We start from the raw sequence: 27,275 nt of genomic DNA on the forward strand, positions 1-27,275 counted from the left end.
GAAAGACAGGACACCAAGGTCAACTTTCTCCCTGAGATGGCACTGGAGAGACAGAAAACTTACAAAGCTCTGAGCTTGAAAACAAGAAAAAGTATATTACTGAACTAGAATGCAGAAGAGATCGGTCCCAAGGAGAGAACAAAGAGCAAACTGCCTTCTAAACACTAACTATAACAGCTCTTCCCAAGGGAGCCTGGACAACCTCCCAAAGAGCAGAGAAATTAAGCAGAGCCCCACCCGGGGGACAGCAGATGCAGTGTCCCATCAGTTAGACCAGGAGGCTTCCCTCCCTCCCAAATACACAAGGTGGCTCCCATTTTCTTCTATAAAGAGGTAAAATTTTTTTTTATTCCAGGGGTTCAGCTATACCACTAGGATATATATGGTATTTGTCTTCTTTCCTTCATCCGTGCAAGGGCCTTAACAACCTGGTCCTTCAACACTGAAAGCAAGTCTCTGGGGATCTCAGGGAAGTACCTGCTATTTCTTTTCCTTCAATGTCTGTCCTCTGCTTCCAGAAGTATTATTAGACAGACTTGGGCATATCCTTGGTTATATGCTTCAGGTCTCCTAAACATGTTTCTGGGATAAATATCAGAAGTACCCAAGAAGCTTTAAAAAGTCACTGTTGCCAGTGGACCCACTTTCAGAGAGTCTGGATGTAACTAGTCTGTGGTCAGGATACCCATGTTTTTAGAAAGCATCTCAGGGGATTCTAGTGTGCACAGAGGGTTAAGAAACATTTGTCTTTTCTCTCAGATTCCATCTTTGTCCTTTTGCTCTATATCTTAAAAGATATCTTTTGATGAAATTTCCAGATCACCTTTTGTTTGTCAGCCATGTCCACTGTGTCACTTAATTTGTTCAAAGGATTTTTTAAAATAATGTTTATTTCTATATACTCATTATCTGATTGCTCATTTTTTCTTAGCATGTCCTTACTTTATGGATGCAATTACCTCCCAAATGTTTCTGAAGATTCTTAGAATAAAATGGGACACCTCCCATGAATATATATGTGGCTAAAAAGTTTTTAAGGAAAAAAATTGCGGATTTTATGTATCCCCTAGTAACTCCCAAAGGCACTAGGCAGCAGTGAAGATTGAGAAGTTAAATGGAAAGGAGAGAAAGGCAGCATACGTGAATGTAAAGTAGAAGGGTATGTATAAGATGCAAAAGTGACAGGTGAGAATTTTGAAACTCGTATTATGCTTACAAAGGGAAACAGTTAAACGCTTTGGTTAAAAGGGGACTGAAGAGTAAAGGCTTAAGAATAAGAAAGAACTAGACAAGCTTAAATACACAGGGGAAAAAGTCACAGGGAAATGAAAAAGTAATGATTTGAGAGTAAGAACACAAGCATAGATTTGTTCATCAATTAAACATTTATAGATTGCTTAACTTACAGCAAGAGTGAACGCTGACATTCTAGAAATCAGCAAACTAAAATGGACTGGAATGGGTGAATTTAATTCATGACCATTATATCTACTACTGTGGGCAGGAATCCCTTAGAAGAAATGGAGTAGGCATCATAGTCAACAAAAGAGTCCGAAATGCAGTACTTGGATGCAATCTCAAAAATGACAGAATGATCTCTTTTCGTTTCCAAGGCAAACCATTCAATATCACGGTAATCCAAGCCTATGCCCTAACCAGTAACGCTGAAGAAGTCGAAGTTGAACGGTTCTATGAAGACCTAACAAGACGTTTTAGAACTAACACACAAAAAAGATGTCCTTTTCATTATAGGGGACTGGAATGCAGAAGTAGGAAGTCAAGAAACACCTGGAGTAACAAGCAAATTTGGCCTGGGAGTACGGAATGAGGCAGGGCAAAGGCTAATAGAGTTTTGCCAAAAGAATGCACTCGTCATAGGAAACACCCTCTTCCAACAACACAAGAGAAGACTCTACAAATGGACATCACCAGATGTTCAACACCAAAATCAGATTGATTATAGTCTTTGCAGCCAAAGATGGAGAAGCTCTATACAGTCAGCAAAAACAAGACCAGGAGCTGACTGTGGCTCAGATCATGAACTCCTTATTGCCAAATTCAGACTTAAACTGAAGAAAGTAGGGATAATCACTAGACCATTCAGGTATGACCTAAATCAAATCCCTTATGAATATACAGTGGAAGTGAGAAATAGATTTAAGGGACTAGATCTGATAGACAGAGAGCCTGATGAACTATGGACGGAGGTTCATGATATTGTACAGCAGACAGGGATCAAGACCATCCCCATGGAAAAGAAATGCAAAAAGGCAAAATGGTTGTCTGAGGAGGCCTCACAAATAGCTGTGAAATGAAGAGAAGCGAAAAGCAAAGGAGAAAAGGAAAGATATTCCCATTTGAATGCAGAGTTCCAAAGAATAGCCAGGAGAGATAAGAAAGCCTTCCTCAGTGATCAATGCAAAGAAATAGAGGAAAACAACAGAATGGGAAAGACTAGAGATCTCTTCAAGAAAATTAGAGATACCAAGGGAGCATTTCATGCAAAGATGGGCTCAATAAAGGACAGAAATGGTATGGACCTAACAGAAGCAGAAGATATTAAGAAGAGGTGGCAAGAATACACAGAAGAACTGTACAAAAAAGATCTTCACGAGCCAGATAATCACAATGGTGTGATCACTCACCTAGAGCCAGACATCCTGGAATGTGAAGTCAAGTGGGCCTTAGAAAGCATCACTAGAACAAAGCTAGTGGAGGTGATGGAATTCCAGTTGAGCTATTTCAAATCCTGAAAGATGATGCTGTGAAAGTGCTGCACTCAATATGCCAGCAAATTTGGAAAACTCAGCAGTGGCCACAGGACTGGAAAAGGTCCGTTTTCATTCAATCCCTAGAAAGCAATCCAAAGAATGCTCAAAACTACTGCACAATTGCAACTCATAAAAACCTCACACGCTAGTGGTAAAAGTAATGCTCAAAATCCCAAGCCAGGCTTCAGCAATAACGTGAACGCTCAACTTCAAGATGTTCAAGCGGTTTTAGAAAAGCAGAGGAACCAGAGATCAAATGCCCAATATCCGCTGGATCATCGAAAAAGCAAGAGATTTCCAGAAAAACATCTACTTCTGCTTTATTGACTACGCCAAAGCCTTTGACTGTGTGGATACAATAAACTGTGGAAAATTTTGGAAGGAGATGGGAATATCAGACCACCTGACCTGCCTCTTGAGAAACCAATATGCAGGTCAGGAAGCAACAGTTAGAACTGGACATGGAACAACAGACTGGTTCCAAATAGGAAAGGAGTACGTCAAGGCTGTATATTGTCACCCTGCTTATTTAACTTATATGCAGAGTACATCATGAGAAACGCTGGGCTGGAAGAAGCACAAGCTGGAATCAAGATTGCCGGAGAAATATCAATAACCTCAGATATGCAGATGACACCACCCTTATGGCAGAAAGTGAAGAGGAACTAAAAAGCCTCTTGATGAAAGTGAAAGAGGAGAGTGAAAAAGTTGGCTTAAAGCTCAACATTCAGAAAACTAAGGATCATGGCATCTGGTCCCCCTCACCTCATGGGAAATAGATGGGGAGACAGTGGACACAGTGTCAGACTTTATTTTTTGGGGCTCCAAAATTACTGCAGATGGTGACTGCAGCCATGAAATTAAAAGACGCATACTCCTTGGAAAGAAAGTTATGACTAACCTAGATAGCATATTAAAAAGTAAAGACATTACTTTGCCAACAAAGGTCCATCTAGTCAAGGCTATGGTTTTTCCAGTGGTCATGTATGGATGTGAGAGTTGGACTGTGAAGAAAGCTGCGTGCCGAAAAATTGATGCTTTTGAACTGTGGTGTTGGAGAAAACTCTTGAGAGTCCCTTGGACTGCAAGGAGATCCAACCAGTCCTTCCTAAAGGAGATCAGTCCTGGGTGTTTATTGGAAGGACTGATGCTGAAGCTGAAACTCCAATACTTTGGCCACCTCATGTGAAGAGCTGACTCATTGGAAAAGACCCTGATGCTGAGAGGGATTGGGGGCAGGAGGAGAAGGGGACGACAGAGGATGAGATGGCTGGATGGCATCACCGACTAGATGGGCATGAGTTTGAGTAAACTCCGGGAGTTGGTGATGGACAGGGAGGCCTGGCGTGCTGTGATTCATGGGGTCGCAAAGAGTCGGACACGACTGAGCGACTGAACTGAACTGAACTTACAGCTAAATTAATATGGCTAAATAAAAGTAAGGTTTTCCTCAAGACGAATGTTTAAATGAAAATTGACAAATTCATACCATAAGAATATTATGTAGTCTTTGAAAAGGATAAGATAAATCTAAAGAGAATATTGAGCTAAGAGTCTAAACATCAAAAACATCAAAACAAATGAATTGAGAAAGGATTCTGTTGATGTCCATCCATTAAAAAAGAATACCACTGTAATAAATGAAATGTGTTGTTACAATGCATAGTGCCCAATGATTTGGTTCTCTGGGCTGTAAACAAAACCAAAGTCACTTGATGATGTCACAAAGGAACAATATATGTGGTACAGACAATGTGGTATATACCACAATTACTTGCAGTAACCAACTATGGTTCCCAGTATAGATTTGGTGTGTACAATCATTTTAGAGCACTGGATTACAATTATGCAAATATCACATATTACATGCCAAAATGTCTCTTTCATCATTGTTCTTTCCTAGAGTTAAGACAACTAAATTCTAAAAATATTCATAGGAAACAGGTGAGGTCTTAGCTATTCTAGATAAAGTGAAAGTCACTCAGTCATGTCCGACTCTTTGCAACCACATGGATGATATAGTCCATGGAATTCTCCAGGCCAGAATACTGGAGTGGGTAGTCTTTCCCTTTTCCAGGGATCTTCCCAACCCAGGAATTGAACCCAGGTCTCCTGCACTGCATGCAGATTCTTTAACAGCTGAGCCACAAGGGAAGTCCTTATTCTAGATAAGCAATCTTCTAATAATGACATGAAAGTTGGAACAATGTCCAACATGTACTATGAAGGGAATGGGAAGCTGCAGAACAATTAGTATGATCCTATTTTTTTTTATCCTATTTTTAGGAAGAAAATGGTATACATTTACTAATATATACAAGAAATGTATATTTAACCACTGTTAAGACAGTGTTACCTCTGGAAAATGAAATTTAGGAGGGTAAAAAGGAATTTTCACTTGTAAAATTTTTTATCATTTAAGTATTAACACTAAGTATATATTTCTTTCATAATTTTTTTTTAGACTTAGGACAAGTTTTTTTTTTTTAAAGATCAAATGATGACAATACTTCATTGCACTCATCAGGATTTTTTATTCTTTCTGTTCAATTTAATTCAAACATGGTGGACTGCCTCCTATGTAGAGGAAGCAAACTCTGGTTGAGTGAGAGGTGCTTGTAAGAGATCCAGAAGGCAGTCAGGAGACGAAGCCTGCACTCAGGAGAGCTCTGGGTGACAGTATACATTTGGGAGTTATCAGATTCTACAAGGTAATTAAGATAAAAGTATAGGGATGCCCCTAATTGATAGTCCAGTGGCTAAGACTCAGTGCTCCCAAGGCAGGGGGGCCTTGGTTTGATCTCGTCAGGGAACTAGATCCTGCAAGTCGCAGCTAAAGATTTTGCATGCCTCAGTAAAGATCAGAACTGCAACTAAGACCCTGGTCACAGCCAAATAAATAAAAATAAATATTAAAAAAGATAAAAGTACAGTTGCAATTGCTTCCAGGAAAGTGAAACTGGCTTTCAAACTTTTAATCTCCCAACCTCACTTCTGATTACTATGTCCTGTGGCAGTACAGATGAAATAATTCCCATGGAACTTACACGCTGCTAAGGGTAAATACAGGAGGGAGACTCTCTTCATGTTTTGATAGAAAAATTAAATTTCTACCTGTGCCACAGTGGTATTAACTTGAGTTGACTCATTAGGATCAAACAGTCGGATTCCAAGTCTGCTGATGATTTCTAAGAACAGGACAACAAGGTAACGTATGGTAAAAGGTCTGTAACATCATATAGGCAGAGTGTGTCCTATTCATTTTTGAACCCCCACCACCTAGTATAAATGGACATACAAGAGGCACTAGATAAACTCAAATGAATTGTGATATTCAAAAGCAATCAATGTAAACATCATAAAATAGAGACAGTATAAGGCATCAGCACTGAAATTTAATTATCAGTGGACTATATTCCTTCTCTAGGTCTCCTCTGAAAAATCTAACCTGGAGAACGACACCATACATAAGACAGGAGCTTCCAAACTGACAAGTTAACCTAAGTGAATCCTGTCAGCTAGATGAAGATTTGTCTATCTTTCTAAGTAAACACCCTCTTTGGAATGACTCATATATTCCATGTTTCCAGAACAAATTTCTAATTAGAGGGCATGTATACAGTAGAGTACTGCCCTGTGCCTAAATTTAACCTCAAACCTGTTGTAACTAAGCTACGGGATCTTTGGTTCTTGCTCAGTTTTCCATTTCTCTATTTGTAAATTTTGGGGGTGGGGGGGGTTAGACTAGAATGATAAATTTAAGGTTTATTCCAACTGTTAACTTTTTACAAAATTTTTTTATTTTTGGTTGCACTGAGCATTCAGTCCTGCACACAGGCTTTCTCTAGTTGGAGCAAGGGGGGCTGCTCTTCGCTGTGCTGACTTCTCCGGTTGCAGAGCACAGGCTCTAGGGCACCTGGGCTCAGTAGTTGCAGCACACGGGCTGAGCTGCTCCAGGGTGTGTGTGATCATCCCAGACCAGGGATCGAACCCATGTCCCCTGCCTTGGCAGGCGGATTCCTATCCAATGCGCCACCAAGGAAGTTCCCCAACTGTAATGTTTTAGATCTAGGATTAATTCTTAATGAATAAGTGCATGTTTTACCTTATAGGAAAATGAAGTTTGATATGTGGAATGGAAAACAATTCCCAAGGAATGGAAAGTTATTCTGTTATCACGAGTTCACTTTCTACTGCAACCTTCTGGTAAAACTTTATTAATTCTGAGGGTTATCCTCTTAGATATTTTCTACAGCTGCCACAACAGTCACCAATGTAATGGCTTAAACAATATGCACTTATTATCTTACAGTTATGGAGTGCAGAAGATAAAAATGGGTCTCACTGGGCTAAAATCAAGGTGCTAGCATGGCTGCATTCCTCCTGGATGCTCTAGGAAAGAGTCTCCTGCTTCTTCCAGACTCTAGAGGCTGCCCATCAGCTCAGTTCAGTCGCTCAGTCGTGTCCAACTCTTTGCAACCCCCATGGACTGCAGCACGCCAGGCTTCCCTGTCCATCATCAACTCCCAGAGCTTGCTCAATCTCATGTCCATTGGGTCAGTGATGCCATCCAACCATCTCATCCTCTGTCATCCCCTTCTCCTCCCTCCTTCAATCTTTCCCAGCATCAGGGTCTTTTCCAATGAGTCAGTTCTTCACATCAGGTGGCCAAAGAATTGGAGCTTCAGCATCAGTCCTTCCAATCAATATTCAGGACTGATTTCCTTTAGGAGTGACTGGTTTGATCTCCCTGCAGTCCAAGGGACTCTCAAGAGTCTTCTCCAACACCACAGTTCAAAAGCATCAAATCTTCGGCGCTCAGTTTTCTTTACAGTCCAAGTCTCACATCCATACATGACTACTGGAAAAACCATAGCTTTTGACTGGACGGACCTTTGTCGGCAAAGTAATGTCTCTGCTTTTCAACATGCTGTCTAGTTTGGTCACAGCTTTTCTTCCAAGCAGCAAGCGTCTTTCAATTTCATGGCTGCAATCACCATCGGCAGTGATTTTGGAGCCCAGAAAAATAAAGTCAGCCACTGTTTCCCCATCTATTTGCCATGAAGTGATGGGACCAGATGCCATGATCTTAGTTTTCTGAATGTTGAGCTTTAAGCCAACTTTTTCACTCTCCTCTTTCACTTTCATCAAGAGTCTCTTTAGTTCTTCTTCACTTTCTGCCATAAGGGCAGTGTCATCTGCATATCTGAGGTTATTGATATTTTTCCTGGCAATCTTGATTCCAGCTGTGCTTCATCCAGCCTGGCATTTCTTATGATGTACTCTGCATATAAGTTATATAAGCAGGCTTATGGCCCACTTCCTCCATTTCCAAAGCCAGCAACATCATTTTCTCTCTGATCATCCTGCTACAGTCACCATCTCCCTCTGGCCCCAGACGGGGAAGTTTCTCTGCTTTCTTAAGAATCATTATGCTTAAGAATGATTATGCTGGGCTCACCTGGATAATCCAGGAAAACTTCCCCACCTCAAACTTTTAACCTTGATCATATCTGCGAAGTCCCTTCTACTCTGTAAGGTAATATATTAATAAATTTCAGGAGTTAGGATGTGGGCATTTTTGGAGGGGTCTTTACTCTTCTATCTACCTTAGATGCCTAGTCATCTAAACAAGATAATAAGAATGTCTCCCAAGCCTAGAATTCTGTTGACTTCTGTCATCTTACACAGCATTCTTTCAACATTCCTTCCTCTCTCTCATTTATCATCCAGCTGGATTACAATGTTCTAATCTGATAACACAATTAAATCTAACATTTGATACATCATTATTATAAAAAATTCTTCAGAATTTCAGAAAGCCCAAATTGGAACATTTATTCAGTTTCTCAATTTTGTAATAAGTTAAAAATTATAAGCAAACTTGATAAATACAGTGCATGTTTTCTCACCTCAAACTTAATCACTGAAAAATTAGTTTAAAAACTGAGTCCCTTATCTGATTCTGAAATTCAAGCAGCTTGCTATCCCCAAATGTTGAACACACAAAATTTTTTTAACAGAGTTGACAATAAACTGCATATATTTAAAGAATATACAGTTTTTAAGTTTTGACATACATATATGTATTCATAAAGCCATCATTGCAATCAACATAATGGATACATTTGTCAGCCACAAATTTTCTTTGTATCTTTTTATGATTCACTTCTCTTTGGCTCACATCAGAGCAATCTCTGATTTGCTTTCTGAATAGTTTCTATTTTATATAATTTCACATAAACAGAATGTCTTTTTTCCCCCTGAATTCTTTCTCTTACTTTAATAGAGAATAAAACACATTGTTGCAGTATCAGTAGTTCGCTCCTTTTTACTGCTGTGTAGTATTCCATTTTATGAGACAGGGCACAATGTCTGCTGCTGACGCACACCTGGACTGTTTTCAAGTTTTGCCTACTACAAATAAAGCTGCTATGAATATTTGGGTACAAATCTTTATGTGGTCATATGCATTCATTTCTCTTAAATAAATGCCTAGGTGTGGAAAGGCTAAATCACAGAGCAGGTGTACATTTTAGGTCTTTAAGAAAGTGGCAAACTGCTTTCCAAAGTAGATGTACCATTTTGTACAGAAGTGTGTAAAAGTTTCAGCTGCTCCACATCCTCACTAACACTTAGAACTGTAGGCCTTTTTAACTGAAGGCATTCTAACATGTACATAGTGGTATCTTATCGTGATTTTAATCTGCATTTTCCTAATGAGTAACGGTGTTGATCATCTTTTCATGGGCTGACTTGCCATCTGTGTATCTTCTTTGGTGAACTGTCCAAATCTTTTGCCTATTTTTGACTTAATTTTCTTAAGTTCTGAGAGTTCCTTATATAATCTGAATATAAATGTTTAATCAGATGTGATCTGTGAATATTTTCTCCCAGTCTGTGACCTGTCCTTTTATTCCCTTGAAGGTGGCTTTCAAAGAGATGTTCTTAATTGATACAGTCCAATTTATCTTTTTCTTCCTTTATAAATCATGCTTTTGGTGTTGTACCTTAAAAATCTTTACCAAACCCAAAATATTTTCTTCTAAAAATTTTATTCATTTGGACCTTACATTTAGGTCTATGATCAATTTTGAATTAACTTTTATATATAAGGTATGGAATAAGGTGTGGATTTAGTTTTTTGTATATGAATATCAAGTTATTCCCCTACCATTTGTTGAAAAGACTAACCATTTTTCTATTTAATTGATTTGGCACTGTACTCAAAAACTGACCATATTTTCTGTTCCAGGGTCTACGTATCTTTACATCAATATCACAATATTATTGTAGCTATAGTAAGTTTCAGAAATCAGATGGTTTTAAGTCCTCTCTATTCTTCTTTTCTAAGTGAAGTGAAAGCCACTCAGTCGTGTCCGACTCTTTGCAACCCCATGGACTGTACAGTCCATGGAATTCTCCAGGCCAGAATACTGGAGTGGGTAGCCTTTCCCTATTCCAGGGAAACTTCCCAACCCAGGAACTGAACCAGGGTCTCCTGCATTGCAGGCAGATTCTTTACCAGCTGAGCCACAAGGGAAGCCCTCTTCTATCCTAGGACATTTGCATTATCATATAAACTTTAAAACCAACTTGACACTCTCTACACATTGCCAGCTGAATTTGACTGAGGTTGCACTGAATCTATACCTTTAGAGAAAACTGACAATATTGAGCCTTCCAATCCTTGAATACAGTATATCTTCATTTATCTGAGTTTTCCTTAATTCCTCTCAGTAATATTTAATAGATTCCAGTGGAGAGATCTTACATATCTTTTAGGAAATTTATCCTTAGGTACTTAGTATTTCAAATTTTACTACAAATGGTATTCTTTTAAAATTTCAACTTCTGGCTGTCCGTTTCCTAGTATATAGAATACAGTTGACTTTTCTGTATTGCTCTTGTATCCTGCAATTTTGCTTGTTGGTGTTCAGTTGCTAAGTCATGTCCAACTCTGTGACCCCAAGGATTGTAGCACACCAGGCTCCTCTGCCCTCTACTATCTCTGGGAATTTTCTCAAATTCATATCCATTGAATTGGTGATGCTATCTAACCATCTTATCCTCTGCTCCCTCTTCTCATCCTGCCTTCAATCTTTCCCAGCATCAGGGTCTTTTCCAATGAGTCAGCTCTTCACATCAGGTGGCCAAAGTACTGGAGCTTCAGCAAGTCCTTCCAAAGAACGTTTGGAGTAGATTCAGAACTCTTCCTCTTACTCATCTGTCTCGGATGCCCCTGTAGGGCACGGCTCAGAACTGCACTGAATGACGCGAGTCTCTTTGCCACAGGGTGTGATCCATCAAGGCGGCCACTTTGCTAAGTGCACTTACTTCTAGTAGCTTTTTTTCTTTTTAAAGAAATCATAGGCAATCATGCCATCTGTGATAAAAAGTTGTTTTACTTCTTCTATTCCAATCTGATTGCCTTTTATTGTTCTTATTTGATTGCGCTGGCTGTAAGTTCAAGTACAATCCTGAATAGAAGTTGTAACTCACGGTGGACATCATGCCTTGTTCCTGACATTGGAAGGGAAGGATTCAGCCTTTCAGTGGTAAGTATGATTTCAGATACTAGTTTTTCATGGATGTCCTTTATCAGACTGAGAAAGTTTCCTTCTTTCCCTAATTTGTTGAGTTTTTAATGATGGATTTTGTTAAATGCTTTTTTTTGCATCTATTGAATTGATCATATGGTGTTTTTACTTTACTGACATGGTACATGATAATTGATTTTGAAATGTCAAACCAACCTTGAATTCCTGTGACAAATCTCACTTGGTCACTGTATTTTTTTATCTTTTTATATGTAGTTGGAGTGTATTTGCTAAAATTTTGTTAAGAGTTGTGCAACTGTGTCCAGGAAGGATACTGGTCTGTAACTTTTTCTTGTAGTGTATTTGGTTTTAGTATTAGGACAATACAATTGTTGTAGAATGAGTTGAGAAGGATTCTCTCCAACTTAATGGAACAATTAGTGTAAATTTTGTATTATGACCTCCAAAAATATTTGCTGGAATTCATCAGGGAAGTCATCTGGGCCCAGAGTTTTCTTTTGAGGAATTCAATTTCTTTAACAGACGTTAAGATTATTCAGGCTATTCATATTTTCCTGAATGAGCACTGGTACTTTGTGTCTTTCAAGAAATTTATCCACTTCATTTAAGTGTCTAATGTACTGACATAAAGTAATTCATATCCTTCTTTTACATAGCCTTTTAAAGACTACAATATCTGCAGCTTTGCTGACTCTTTCATTCCTGATACTGGTAACTTGTGTCTTCTCTTTTTCCTAATCCAACAGGATAGAGGTTTATCACTTTTATTGGTCTTCTCAAAGAACCAGCCTTTGATTTCATTAACTTTCTGTTTTTCTATTTCATGGTTCTGGCTTTGATCTTTAGTTCGTTTCTTCTGCTTACTATGCGTCTGATTTTCTCTTCTCGTTTCTTAAGGTAGAAGCTGAGGACAATGATTTGCTCATCTTGACTTTTTCTAATGTAGGTATTTAGTGAATTTTCCCCTGAGCATTACATTAGCTACATCCCACAAATTTTGATATATTGTGTTTTCATTCAGTACAAAATGCTTTCAAAATTCATCTTTTGTTCCTTTGACTCATGAGCTTCTTAAAAATCAGTTAGTTTCTAAATATTTAGAAGTTTTCCAGGTATCTTTCTATTGTTGACTGTAAATTTAATTCCCTTTCAGTTAGATAACATACCTTTTATGATTTAAGTAATTTTAAATTTATTGATATTATTTTATGGACCAAAATGTGTTGGTAAATGTTCTTTTGTGCAACTGGACAAAATATGTACTCTGCTTGTATTGGGTAGGATGTCATATAAATGTCAGTTTAGTCAGTTGGTTGATAATAGTTTAACTGTTCTAAATCATAACTAATTCTACTTATTCAGTTATATGAGATGATGACTGTTCACTAAACTTATTGTGGCCATTTTAAGATGTATGTAAGTCAAACCATATGCTATACACCTTCAAATAATACAGTGCTAGATATTAGTGCACAAAAATAATGTTTTTGTCCACTAATTCTATCACCTGTGTCATTTCTGGATCTGCTTCTAATTTTTTATTTTTCTCCTCAAGGACTGCTTCCTTCCAAGTCTGATGCTTTTGATTGGAGACCAAATGTGAATCTTACCTTGGCACTATCTTTTTTTCCCTCTAGTTTGTTGAGATATAATTGACTTCGAGCACTGTGTAAGTTGAAGCTGTACAGCATATGATTTGACTTACGTACATTATGAAATAATCACAATTTTTTTTTTTTAATAATCACAATTTTAGTGAACAGCCATCATCTCATACAGATACAAAATTAAATAGAAATTCCGTTGCAATGAGAACTCAGTATTTACTCTCTTAACAACTTTCCTATATAACACAGAGCAGTGTTAATTATATGTATCCCTTTTCATGAAGATGGCGCCGAAGGCGAAGAAGGAAGTCCCTGCCCCTCCTAAAGCTGAAGCCAAAGCAAAGGCTTTGAAGGCCAAGAAAGCAGTGTTGAAAGGTGTCCACAGCCACAAGAAAAAGAAGATCCAGACGTCAGCCACCTTCCGGCGGCCCAAAACACTGCAGCTCAGGAGGCAGCCCAAATATCCTCGGAAGAGCGCCCCCAGGAGAAACAAAGTTGACCACTCTGCCGTCATCAAATTCCCTCTCATCACCGAGTCAGCCATGAAGCAAATAGAAGACGACAACACACTGGTATTCACTGTGGATGTCAAGGCCAACAAGCACCAGATTAAACAGGCTGTGGAGAAGCTCTATGACACTGACGTGGCTAAGGTCAGTCCTCTAATCAGGCCTGATGGAGAGAAGAAGGCATATGTTCTACTGGCTCCTGACTATGATGCTTTGGATGTTGCCAAAAAAATTGGGATCATCTAAACTGAGTCCAGCTGGCTAATTCCAAATACAAAAGTTTTCACTATGTAAAAGAAGAACAAAAATTATATGTATCATGTTGTGCATTATATCCTAGTACTTATTTACCTTTTAACTGGGAGTTTGTATCTTTTGACTGCCTTCACCCAATTTCCCCTTCTCCTGCCCCTGCCTCTGGTAACCACAAATCTGGTCTCCGTTCCTATGAATTTGTTTTTGAATTATAATTGACCTACAACACTATGTTAGTTCCATTAAACAACATAGTGGTTCAGTATTTCTGTATATTTCAAAATGATAATCACAGTAAGTCTAATGATCACCACAGTAAGTCTAATCAAAACAAGTTACCAAAGATATGCATAGTTACTGACTATATTCCCCACACTACATTTCAGACCCTTGACTTTTTTTTTGGCAACAAGAAGTTTGTACTTCTTAATTTCTCTGACCTATTTCTTTCTTTCCCTTATTCCCCTCCCCTCTGGCAATCAACTGTTTGTTCTCTCTTTCTGTTATGTTTGTTCATTGGTTTTGTGTTTTGAATTTCACATGTAAGTGAAATCACACATTATTAATCTTTCTGTCTGACTTAACAACTATATAAAGATATCACATCTGCTATATCCTTTCCTCTGTTGATGGGTAATTAAGTTGCTTTCATATCTTGGCTATTGTAAATAATGCTGCAATGAGCACATATGGTTACATGTATCTTTTCTAATTAGTACTTTGTTTTCTTTGGATAAATATCCAGGAGTGGAACTGCTAGATCACACAGTAGTTCTATTTTAATTTTTAGAAGAATCTCCACACCCTGGCTGTACCAGTCTACATTCCCACCAACAGTTGCACAAGGGTTCCCTTTTCTCCATATCCTCACCAACACTTGTTATTTGTTATCTTTTGGACAACAGACTGCTAATTTTTGTATAACTATACATTTTGAGCTTTGTTCTGGGGTGCAGTTAAATTACTTGTAAATAGCTTGATCCTTTTTTTTCAAAATGGTGTCAACAACGACTGATTTTTTTATTCGAAGTAATTGCTTTACAATCTTGTGTTGGTTTCTGAGAACTTTTTGAGTCAGTCCTAATGAGGTGGATGAACCTAGAGCATATTATATAGAGTGAAGCAAGTCAGAAACAGTTTGATCCTTTTGAGGTCTATTTTTAAGCTTTGTTAGAAGGGATGAGGGCAGTCTATAGTTTAGCACTACTGCTGGGGCAATACCTTTCTGAGTACACTACCCAATGTCCTGTGACTTAGAAGGTTTATTCCCTTTGGCTGGTGGTAATGCATACTACTTTAACCTTGAAAAAGAATCAGGGATTACTCCCTCTACTCTCTTCAGGTGGTTCCTGGCTTTAGGTAGCTTCCTTACAACATATGCACTAATTATTATTCATCTGAAAGCTTAAGGGGGAACACTCTGCAGACCTTTTAAGTTTTCTTTTTGGGCTCTCTCTTCTCCAGACTATAGCCTCCCGTACCTCCAGCTTTGTCTCCTCTACTAGAGAGACTGCTGGGCTGAGGCTGGGTTCTCCCTTCTTATGCTGCAGCCTGGAAACTCTCTCCAGGCAGTAAGCTACGATAACTGTAGACTTCATCTGTTTCTGTTTTCTTGGGAATTATTGTCCTTTGCTGCCAGTTGTTCAGTGTTTGAAACTTCATATATTTTTTTCTGGGGGTTTTGTTTGTTAGTTATGTGATTACAGCCAAGAGAGTAAATCCAATTTCTGTTATTCTATGTTGGCCAGAAGCACAAGCCCGCAGGTATATTTTTAAGCAAGATAAAGGGAGACATGAGAAGTATGAACGGAACTTCAAACGGGGAGAAAGTATTTTATAAAATAGGAATTATTTAGAACTAAATTTTACAGTCTGAAATCTGAAGGATATAGTTTTTCCATAACAATACAAAAGCCAAAACCTATAACTGGCAGTAAGACATCTCTCTCCTAAAATGGCAGGTATTTGATTTTAAAACAGTGTCAAAGCTATGGCTTTGCAAATATTTCTGAAAACCTTCAGAAAACTTCAGTATCTCATTTTTCTTTAACATATGTAAGAAGTTTAAGCCTTACGAGAATAAAAAAGTATGATTTTACATTTCTAAATGCAATTAATAAATATAACACAACTTTTAAAAATCCGGGTTAAAAATCCCCTTATTAATTCAACTAAAAAATACAGTGCAAATCATCTTAATATTTCAAAGTCTTAATACTACAAAAATTTGGCCTGTGGTTGACACTGGTATTAATAGTTCTTAGCAGGTCTGTAAAACTTGCTTTTGTTTTGAAACAAACTTCAAATGGACACTTATGATACACAAACCTATCAAGTATTTCAATATACTGAGATTTTAACACTGCTTCAACTGGAAAGAAAGTCCCCAGACTATTTAGAAGACACACACTCTGTAGCGGCACTGACAAACACCGCAGGAAAAGCAGTCTGTCACTGAGGCAGTCACAGGCTCGCTTCTCTGTGCGCCTATTTAAACTTTTAACTAGGCCTAGCGCCACCTGCAGATTTCTACCCTCACCATGATTTCCCAAGAAAACAACATACACAGACACAAAGAGTTGAAGGAACAAAAGGGCAGAGAAGTCAGTAAAGAACTCTGCTTGGATGACTTCCCCCTGCCCATTTCTCAAAATCAACTTCCATCAAAGTGACTTATGCAGCTGAGACTGCATTATCTGGCTCCCTGCCCTAATGCTACTCAATCATCATTCATTCCATTTATAGATGGCAATTATACAGACTAGCCAGATTCCAAAAATTTCACCTAAATATTTGGAGGAAAGTCTTAGTTAAGGTGAGAGGGAAGGCTTTTAATGGAGAGTGAGATGGCAAAGAAGGAACTGACGGGAAACTGACTGGAGACAGAAAGGCGCATTCATGGAGCTGAGTGTTAAATCTGAGTCTGGCTCATTCTAACCGTAACCTTATGCCCCAGCTCTTCACCTTCATACATTCTTCCTGGAAAGTTAGGTTACTCTGGTTTTTAGCTACAAAGCTAAGAGTTGCCTGTTGAGTTAAAAAAAAAAAAAAAAAAAAAGTATTCTATTAGCCAAACCATAAACTAAAATTTTTTTAATTATAAATATAATATAGTTATATGTTACAGCAAGTTTAGGAAATGAAGGAGGAAAGAAATCACCATAATCCCAACATCATAATTTAGGAGTCATTTTTTAAAAACAGATTTTTTACAGCAGTTATAGGTTCACAGCAAAACTGAATAAAACAGTCAAAACAACCTTGAAAAGAACAAAGTTGGGAAGACTCACACTTCATGGTGCCAAAACTTACTACAACGTGACAGGAATCAATATAGTGTGGTACTAAGATGAGGACAGACACATAGATCATAGAACAGAATTGAGAGCTGATAAACAAACTTACATTTATGGTCAACTGATATCTAAAAAAAGTGCCAAGACAATTCAGTAGGAGAAATACCAGCCTTTTCAACAAATGGTTCTGGATCTCAATACACAAAACATTATGAAGTTGGACACTCTACTTCACACTGCATACAAAAAATTAACTCAAAATGGATCAAGGACCTCATCATAAGAGCTAAAACTATCAAACTCTGAAGAAAACACAGGAGTAAATCTTCACTGACCTTGGATTAGGCACTGTTTTTTACGTGAAACTGAAAGCAAAAAAAAAAAAAAAGATACATCAGCCTTCATGAAAATTAAAAACTTTGTGCTACAAAGGACACCATCAGGAAAGTGAAAACACAACAGGATGAAAGAAAAATTTTGCAAATCAAATATCTGATAATGAGATTGTATCTAGAATATACTAAGAACTCCTTTAACTCAATAATAGAAAATAACGGGCTTCCCTGGTGGTCCAGTAGTTTAAGAATCCACCTTGCAATGCAGGGTACACAGGTTCAATCCCTGGTTGGGGAATTAGGATCCCACAAGCCATGGAGCGACTGATCCAACACACCACAACTAGAGAATCCATGTGCCACAATGAAAGATCCTGTGATGCATCCAAATAAATAAATATTTTTAAAAAAATAATAATAATAGAAAATAACTCAGTTAAAAGGGGGCAAAGGGTTCAGACATTTCTCCAGACAAGATTTACAAACAGCAAACAAGCACACTAAAAGATGCTCAACATCATTAGGCATCAAGGAAATGCAAATCAAAACCACAATGAGATAGCACTCCATAACCACAAGGATGGCTATTAGCAAAGAGACCGATAACAGCAAGTATCGTCAAAGATGTAAAGAAGGTGGAGTACTCATACGCTGCTAGAAGAAACGCAAAAGGACGAAGCTGCTTTGGAAAATAGTCTGGGAGTTCCTCTAAAATTTAAAAGAGTTATCATTTGATCAACAATTCCAAGAAAAATGAAAATATGTCCACACGAAAACCTGGACATGAATATTCATAATAGCTAAGGAGTAGAAACACTCCAAATGTCCATTAGTCGGATATGTCCATTAGACATTAGTCAGAAATGTCCGTTAGATAGATAAAAAGTCATATATCCGTACATTAGAATATTATTCAGTGATGAAAAGCAATGCAGTACTATAACATGCTGCAACATGGATGAACCTTGAAATATTATGCTAAATGAAGGCCAAGCACAAAATGCCATATTTTATACAATTCCATTTATACGAAATGTCCAGAATAGGTAAATCTATGAGACAGAAAATAGACTGGTGGTTTTACTGAGTAATCAGGAAAAGGGGGTGACTGCTAATGGGCATGAGATTTCTTTGGGAGTGATCAAGTGTTCTGAAGTGGGGTAATGGTAACAGTTGTGTAACTGAATATACTGGAAACCACTGACTTGTAGACTTTAAAGGGATAAATATGCTATGTGAATTTTATTTCAATAAAGCTATTAAAAGATTAATCTACTGAATGGATGAACCATAATTAATGATATACATTGCTTCCAATTTATCTACCCTATGTAACACTGCTGTGAATAGTTTTGTGCCTAGGCTTTTATCACATTATAAAATTAGGGGTATGAATTCTGTTTGTAGGAATTTTGGCTTGACACCATAGCAGCAAGTCAGTTAGCTTCTTTGTGCCTCAATTTCCCCATACATGACATGAGATTACTAGCATCTATACGTCTTTGGATTCTGAGAAATAAAGTAATGCATGTAAAGGGCTTTATATGGTGCCTGTCACACAGTAAACTTTCAACATTAGTGGTAGAGGTAGTTATTGTAATTGTTACTCTAGTTTGCATTATTTTCTGAAGATGATTTACAGAAGGCATATCACCAACTCAAAAAAAAAGACATTTATGCCTGAATACATTCTGCCAAACTACACATATCAAAAGGGGCGCACTAATTTTTGGCAGTAGTATCTAACTATATGAGAGAATCAGAGTAACCATGCCATCATCAACATTATGTTATAATAAATTTGTTTTCTTAATAGGCACCTCACTTTAACTGTTCATTTGTGCTGCTTTTGAAACCCAATAGCTTATCAGCTTGAAACCCAACAGTTTTTCTAATTATCATGTAAATCCTACATACCCTGAGCATCCATTTAATGTGAAATCTGTGTAAGACACCATACTGGGGGCTACAACAGAAACTAAAAATGAGTCAAGCCGAGGATTCTGTGTGAGGTAAGGCAGAGAAGCATTTTAATTCAAGATAATTATGATTAAGTGTAACAAAGCTACAAAGTATTTATAAGAGCAGGTTTATAAAGATTTATAAAGGGGAGAAAAGATGGCAGTATTTGAGCTGATTCTTGAAGGATGGGCAAAATTTCAACTGGCAAGGGTGTGGCAAGAGCGAAATCAAGGCTGGTAGAAGAACACAGCACATCACAAGACTCTGCAGCAAAGTGGCCAGGGGAGGGGCGGTGAGAGAAAAGGTACAGGGCGCTCTGGGAGCACAAAGAGGCCCCCCTGAAACAGAGCCATGACCACGTGAGCTGAGGGGGAGAGAGTCTCCCAGGACAAGCAGCGTGCAGAAAAACACCGAGACACCAATCACTGTGACCCAGGCGGGGAACTGCACGTAATCCAATTTGGCCAGAGTGGAGGGTACATGTGGCAAGGAGGCAGATGATGTTAAATGGGCAGAGGCCTGACTATGAAGGACCCTGTGTGCCAGAAGAAAGCATTTGAACTTTTATTCCAAAGGAAGTAGAGAACTGAAGCATTTTTAAGAAAAGAAGTGACAATCAGACTGACTTAAGAAATGAACTCTGGTAATACTCCCAACAGCTTCCCATCTCCCACAGAATAAAGCCAAATCCTTCTTATGCTTAAAACTCTACTGTTTTAAGTAGCATCGACACTGTCGATGCTATCTATAAAGCAGGTACAGATGAGAACCCGCCGCAGGGCACAGGGCACTCTCTCAGTGCGCTGTGGGGGCCTGAACGGGGGGATTTGGAAAGGAGGGCGTGTGCACAGGCACAGCTGATTAACTCTGCTGGACAGCGGAAACTAACACTGTCAAGCAGCTGAACTCCAGCAAAGGCTTTAAAAAATGATAAGAATAAAGGGGAAAAAACCCACATGCTGGTCGGTGGCTATCTTTCAGAGATAGATTATTTCCTGTGGCCCCTCCTCTCGCTCTGCCTTTGTGATTCTGGCCTTCTTGCTGCACCTTCAATATGCCGCCCCTCAGGGTTTCTGCACTTGCTGTCCCCTCCACCTGAAACTCTTGCCCCAGATCAGCTTCCTCACTGGTCTCTGGTTTGCCTCCTCACTTCCAGCAAGGCTCTGTTCAAACACTTTCTTATCAGGCAGACCCTCCCTATTACCCAATATAAAAGAGCAAGAAACAATGACAATCAATCCTACCATTATTTTCCTTCACTTACCACCTGGCACATGTATTTATTTGAAAATTTCCAGTCTCTCATTACTAGAATGTAAGTTCCAGGATGGATCCTCTTAATCACCCTGATATAGGAACTATTATTAGCATGTCCAGATGGTGAAATTCAGGGGCGTAATACTGCTCATGTGCGATGGAGCCAGACAGGATGACTCTTGAGCCTGCATTTGAACCATTTCACCTACTGACTCTGGTGAAGTCACAGGTCCCTGGCTTTGACTCTAGATTATTTCCTGTGACTAGGCTCCATCCTGACAAGCAACAGGACAGTACACTCTAAATTCACACTATGTTCTGCTAAAAAAAGGATACTCATTCTTATCATTTGTTATTAGCTGAGTTTCCAAAGCCAAGAAACATTTTTTAAATGATCAGTTAAAATGCACAAGGTATCTGGACTGTATCTAGTCAGTAATAAGCTGGCTTTTTTTTTTCTTGTGTTGGACCCACAGATATTAAAACAAAATGAAAAGATTTTATGAAACTACACAAAGAAGGAGCATAGCACATGACACCAAAACTACTTTTCCAAGACCTTTTTTCAAGTGTAATAGTCAACTTCTGGAATAAAACTAACTCCAACTTTAAAATACACACAAGAAAATTTTCTGAGGTACTACACCAAAGGAAGAACATGGTAGCTACCTGGAAAACATCCAGTAAACACAAAATCACATGTAGAGCAAAAAAATGAAGGTGAGGGACTCCCCAGGTAGCAGTGGTAAGACTCCACATTTCCAATGCAGGGGCGGGGGTTTGATCCCTGCTCTGAGACTAAGATCCCACATGGCTTGCAGTGCACCCAAAAATTAATTAAATTAAAAAAATAAGGCCGTTAAAAAAAAAGGTGAGTTCCCAGTAAGATTTCTCCTGATTCTTTTCTTGTTTCTCAGACTACTGACTTTTCTTGATTGCTCTTTTCATCATCCCATCTCCTATTACTGCAGTTGTTTAGTCACTAAGTCGTGTCCGACTCTTTTGCAACTCCCGGACTGGAGACCAGCAGGCTCCTCTGTCCATGGAATTTCCCAGGCAAGAATACAAAAGTGGGTTGCCATTTCCTTCTCCAGGGGATCTTCCCCATCCAGGGATCAAACCCACATCTCCTGCATTGGCAGGCGGATTCTTCCCCACTGAGCCACCTGGGAAGCCCATCACTGCAAGTACCTCGTTTCAAAATGTAGCTTTCAATCAACAGCTTTTCCCCTGTCAACCACTTCATTCCAGAACTCATCCACTCTTTTTTTTTTTTTCCCAAAACTCATCCACTCTTAATTCCAACTTTACCTGCCGATGACTTCCAGATCTAGCTAATTTCGCCCTCTTCCCTTCTCCAGTTTTTTAATCTCTCCTGAATTGCCTGACTATAGATACTTTAGAACCTTTTTATAGCTTTACTTTTATTTTTTTAAAAGGAAAATCAACTTTTTCAAAATTGGCTCCTTCCCTGTTTACTTCATCATCTGTACTGTCTGGCTGTTCTCCTACAACGTCAGAACCTTCATTTTCCTCCACGTAATCCACAGGACCACCAACTGTCCATTGTTTCCTACTGTCTTTTCAATTCCACAGCTATCACCACATTCTGGGTTTTCTTCCGTTCCTTCCTGACTCACCACAGCCCGCCAGCCTACTCACTCCCTTCTATTCATTCAGTACATACCACCAGCAAACCTCTCTCACACAGCACACGCCCCAGTTCAAGGACTTAAAATCACTCTGGAGAACAATGAAACCAAACTTCTCAAACCAATGCTCAGGGCCTTCCATCCTTTCAGACGGTCACTTGTAAATGTTGAGCTTAAACATCCCAAGGAGACATAACCTTTGAAAACCAACATTTTGATCTTTCACATCTGGATCATTGTAATGTATACTCTAAGACTGTAGAAAGTACAGGCTACCATTTTCCACTTGACTTCAACTACTTATGTCAGGCAATGGGAATATTTGGTTTAATCCATCTACTGAACCACTCATATTACCAGGAGGAGGATTCATTTTCAAAAGTTGAACTCTTCTAACCCACAAAATGAAAGCATGTAGTTATCAGAAAAGAACACCTCATGTCCTTAATGAATGCAAAGCAGTATACTATCTTTAAGGGGGAATTTTCCAACATCTATAAAAAGTGGTAAGAATACACAGAAGAATTATACAAAAAAGATCTTCATGACCCAGATAGCAACAATGGTGTGATCACTTACCTAGAGCCAGACATCCTGGAACATGAAGTCAAGCAGGCCTTAGGAAGCATTGCTACAAACAAAACTCATGGAGGTAACGGAATTCCAGTTGAGCTATTTCAAATCCTAAAAGATGATGCTATTAAAGTGCTGCACTCAATATACCAGAAAATTGGGAAAACAGCAGTGGCCACAGGACTGGAAAAGGGCCGTTTTCATTCCAATCCCTAAGAAAGGCAATGCTAAAGAATGTTCAAACTATCGCATAATTGCACTCATCTCACATGCTAGCAAAGTAATGCTCAAAATTCCCCAAGCCAGGCTTCAGCAGTATGTGAACTGTGAACTTCCAGATGTTCAAGCTGGATTTAGAGAAGTCAGAGGAACCAGAGATCAAATTGCCAAGATCTGTTGGATCATCAAAAAGGCAAGGAAGTTCCAGAAAAACATCTGCTTCTGCTTTATTGACTACACCAAAGCCTTTGACTGTGTGGATCACAACAAACTGTGGAAAATCCTTAAAGAGATGGGAATACCAGACCACCTAACCTGCCTCCTGAGAAATCTGTATGCAGGTCAAGAAGCAACAGTTAGAACTGGACATGGAATCAATAGACTGGTTCAAAATCGGGAAAGGAGTACGTTAAGGCTGTACATTGCCACCCTGCTTATTTAACTTATATGCAGAGTACATCATGCAAAATGCTGGGCTGGATGAAGCACAAGCTGGAATCAAGATTGCTGGGAGAAATATCAATAACCTCAGATATGCAGATGACACCACCCTTATGGCAGAAAGTGAAGAAGAACTAAAGAGCCTCTTGATGAAAGTGAAAGAGGAGAGTGAAAAAGTTGGCTTAAAACTCAACATTCAGAAAACTAAGATCATGGCATCTGGTCCCATCACTTCATGGCAAATAGATGCAGAAAAAATAGATGCAGAAACAATGGAAACAGTGACAGACTTACTTTATTGGGCTCCAGAATCACTACAGATGGTGACTGCAGCCATGAAATTAAAAGACACTTGCTCCTTGGAAGAAAAGTTATGACCAACCTAGACAGCATATTAAAAAAAAGCAGAGACATTATTCTGCCAACAAAGGTCCGTCAAGTCAAAGCTATGGTTTTTCCAGTAGTCATATATGGATGTGAGAGGTGGACTATAAAGAAACCTGAGCACAGAAAAACTGATGCTTTTGAACTGTGGTGTTGGAGAAGACCCTTGAGAGTCCCTTGGACTGTAAGGAGATCAAACCAGTCAATCCTAAACGAAATCAGTCCTGAATATTCTTTGGAAGGACTGATGCTGAAGTTGAAACTCCAATACTGTGACCACCTGATGCGAAGAACTGACTCACTGGAAAAGACCCTGATGCTGGGAAAGATTGAAGGCAGGAAGAGAAAGGGACGACTGAGGATAAGATGGTTGGATGGCATCACTGACTCAACGGACATGAGTTTGAGCAAGTTCCGGGAGTTGCTGATGGACAGGGAAGTCTGGCGTGTTAGAGTCCATGGGGTCGCAAAGAGTTGGACACGACTGAGCGACTGAACTGATAAAAAGTATTAGTGCAAATATCCTTTAGCCCTCCAATAGCACTTCCAGGAAATATCCTGTAGATAGTCTCACAGAAGAAAGCAAAATTAAATGTGGAAGGTTATTAAACAATATTGTTGAAATGGTTAAAAAAAAAAGGGGGGGGGTAGGCACACTACTGAAACTTCCTTGACTATTATTATACATCTTCACAGTGGAATATTATGCAGCAATTAAAAATAAAAAAGCAGTTACAAGGACTTCCCCAGTGGCCCAGTGGCTAGGACTCTGCACTCCCTGTGTAGGGGGCCCAGATCCAATCTCTGGTCAGGGAACTGGATCCCACATGACGCAACTGGGAGCTTGCATGCTGCAACTAAAGACACCTGAACTAACACCCACTGCAGTCAAATAAATATATAATTTTTTTTTTAATTTTTTTTATTAGTTGGAGGCTAATTACTTCACAACATTTCAGTGGGTTTTGTCATACATTGATATGAATCAGCCATAGATTTACACTTATTCCCCATCCCGATCCCCCCTCCCACCCCCCTCTCCACCCGATTCCTCTGGGTTTTCCCAGTGTACCAGGCCCGAGCACTTGTCTCATGCATCCCACCTGGGCTGGTGATCTGTTTCACCATAGATAGTATACATGCTGTTCTTTTGAAACATCCCACCCTCACCTTCTCCCACAGAGTTCAAAAGTCTGTTCTGTATTTCTGTGTCTCTTTTTCTGTTTTGCATATAGGGTTATCGTTGCCATCTTTCTAAATTCCATATATATGTGTTAGTATGCTGTAATGTTCTTATCTTTCTGGCTTACTTCACTCTGTATAATGGGCTCCAGTTTCATCCATCTCATTAGAACTGGTTCAAATGAATTCTTTTTAACGGCTGAGTAATATTCCATGGTGTATATGTACCACAGCTTCCTTATCCATTCATCTGCTGATGGGCATCTAGGTTGCTTCCATGTCCTGGCTATTATAAACAGTGCCGCGATGAACATTGGGGTGCACGTGTCTCTTTCAGATCTGGTTTCCTCAGTGTGTATGCCCAGAAGTGGGATTGCTGGGTCATATGGCAGTTCTATTTCCAGTTTTTTTAAGAAATCTCCACACTGTTTTCCATAGCGGCTGTACTAGTTTGCATTTCCACCAACAGTGTAAGAGGGTTCCCTTTTCTCCACACCCTCTCCAGCATTTATTGCTTGTAGACTTTTGGATAGCAGCCATCCTGACTGGCGTGTAATGATACCTCATTGTGGTTTTGATTTGCATTTCTCTGATAATGAGTGATGTTGAGCATCTTTTCATAAATAAATAATAAATAAATAATTTTTAAAAAATCCTTATAAATGGAGCTGTTACATATGAGTTGATATGGAAAGATGTTTAAGGGAAAAAGCAAGTTATACAACAATGTAAAGTATTATTTTATTTGTATAAAGAAAATGTACATATATTTGTAAATGCAAGAAATATCTAGGGAAAAAATACCAGTCATTAACAGTAGCAAATTCTGGAGAATGGGATTCAGAGAAAGAAACAAGGGAGTTTTACTTTTTGTATGGTGTGTGTGTGTGTGTGTGTGTGTGCGCGCGCACACACATAATCTTTTTAAAAAAATCATCTTAACTTTCATTTTTAAAACAGGACTGAGCACAGCAAAGACTCTTAATTTTGGATGAATGTAATAGAACTTGATTATCTATAGTGCAGGAAATATGAGCTACTCAAAGTGCTTAATGAGAAACTCATCCATTCATTCAACAATTACCTATGGAACACTAACTACATGTCAGGCACTGTACCTGATGATACTAACATAATGGTAAACCAGAAGGACCTCGTCCCTGCTCCATTTTTCCTGTTTGCCTTGTAAGAACCACTCTGACTTTCAGGTTTGTGTTCTCCTTGTGCCTACTGTGCTACAGTTTCCCATAAAATAGATACAAATTAATAGAATAATTACTTCAAAGAAAAACAAGGGCTTTAAATGTTATTAACTCCTATCTCCTTCATAATTAACTGAAAAAGTTATCAGAGACACACTTTGTGAAAGAACAATTCAACAAGCACCATTTCAAATAAATTTTTAAAAGTAACTTAGATGGTAAATGAAATTTAAGGGAAATTAGCTAAGAAAATTCAAAAGGAAAGAAACATTATAGGAAATTTTTCTTTTCTGTACAGATTTATATATACTCACTAAATTCTTCTACAATAAACATGTACTCTACCATAAGGAGAAAGTAAGAGCTGTTCTTGAAAAGAACCCTTTGTTGCAAAAACAGATCAGCTACTGCCTAAAGTCCACCCCAACTCACTATACCAGGCCCCGTATGGTCTGGCCTGGCCTGGTCGAGGTTGTTTTTGTCAGCCTGGAGCCCATTCCACTCTCTACTGCAAACAGCATTCTGGGACTTTCCACTAGGGAATCACTGCTCCTCACCCTGGGGGTGGGCCCATCCCTAGTCCCACCAGTCAGTTCTTTTTAGCCCCCTGGCCATCCCAATGGTTCAGAGGCAAAAACATGACAGATCCAAATCCAATCAATTCTGAAAAAAGGCTGATTTTAATGAGGCTTTTTTTTTTATTAAAATGATAATTGCTGACATATAATACAGCTAAATTTCCTAGAAGAACTTTGTAATAAATAGAATTCTCATTTAACGTGGTCCCTGAATATTTTGAGCGACTGTAACTTCAAATCACAAAACTGTAGTCAAAGAATCATAACCGACCTCTTTTGTTGAAATGGAACAACAACAAAAAACAGTATTAGAAAATTCCCATTTCTAAGAAGCTACTAAAACTTCATGCTGTTTCAAACAATAAGAATGTTGAAACCATACAGATCACATCCTGTTAAAACAGCTAAGTATAGAAACAGTAAGAAAACAGGTTACCCAGCATATACGTTAATCACATGTCCTGTGACAGAAATCTTCTAAACCACTTCAA

At 38.7% G+C, this 27,275-nt stretch overlaps 2 protein-coding genes across 4 annotated transcripts in view; one reads left to right on the forward strand and one right to left on the reverse strand.

Annotated features, from left to right (window-relative positions):
• The window catches only part of LOC122430093 (60S ribosomal protein L23a-like), a 72,906-nt gene extending 59,212 nt beyond the window's left edge, over positions 1-13,694 (forward strand). The window contains exons 2-4 of one of the 2 annotated variants that reach the window (XM_043450894.1): positions 6,884-6,977; positions 11,239-11,329; positions 13,224-13,694. In XM_043450894.1, the coding sequence (XP_043306829.1) occupies positions 6,907-6,977; positions 11,239-11,329; positions 13,224-13,694 (633 nt within the window). In that variant the 5' untranslated portion in view covers positions 6,884-6,906. Of the gene's footprint in view, positions 1-6,883; positions 6,978-11,238; positions 11,330-12,253; positions 12,275-13,223 lie in introns of those variants that run through there. The other variant, XM_043450895.1, reaches the window with a different exon arrangement.
• Positions 1-27,275, reverse strand: part of FKBP5 (FKBP prolyl isomerase 5) — a 115,750-nt gene that overhangs the window by 74,388 nt on the left and 14,087 nt on the right. The gene's annotated exons all lie outside the window — the stretch shown is intronic.

This window comes from Cervus canadensis, chromosome 28 (assembly GCF_019320065.1).
Source record: "Cervus canadensis isolate Bull #8, Minnesota chromosome 28, ASM1932006v1, whole genome shotgun sequence".
Classification (NCBI taxonomy): domain Eukaryota; kingdom Metazoa; phylum Chordata; class Mammalia; order Artiodactyla; family Cervidae; genus Cervus; species Cervus canadensis.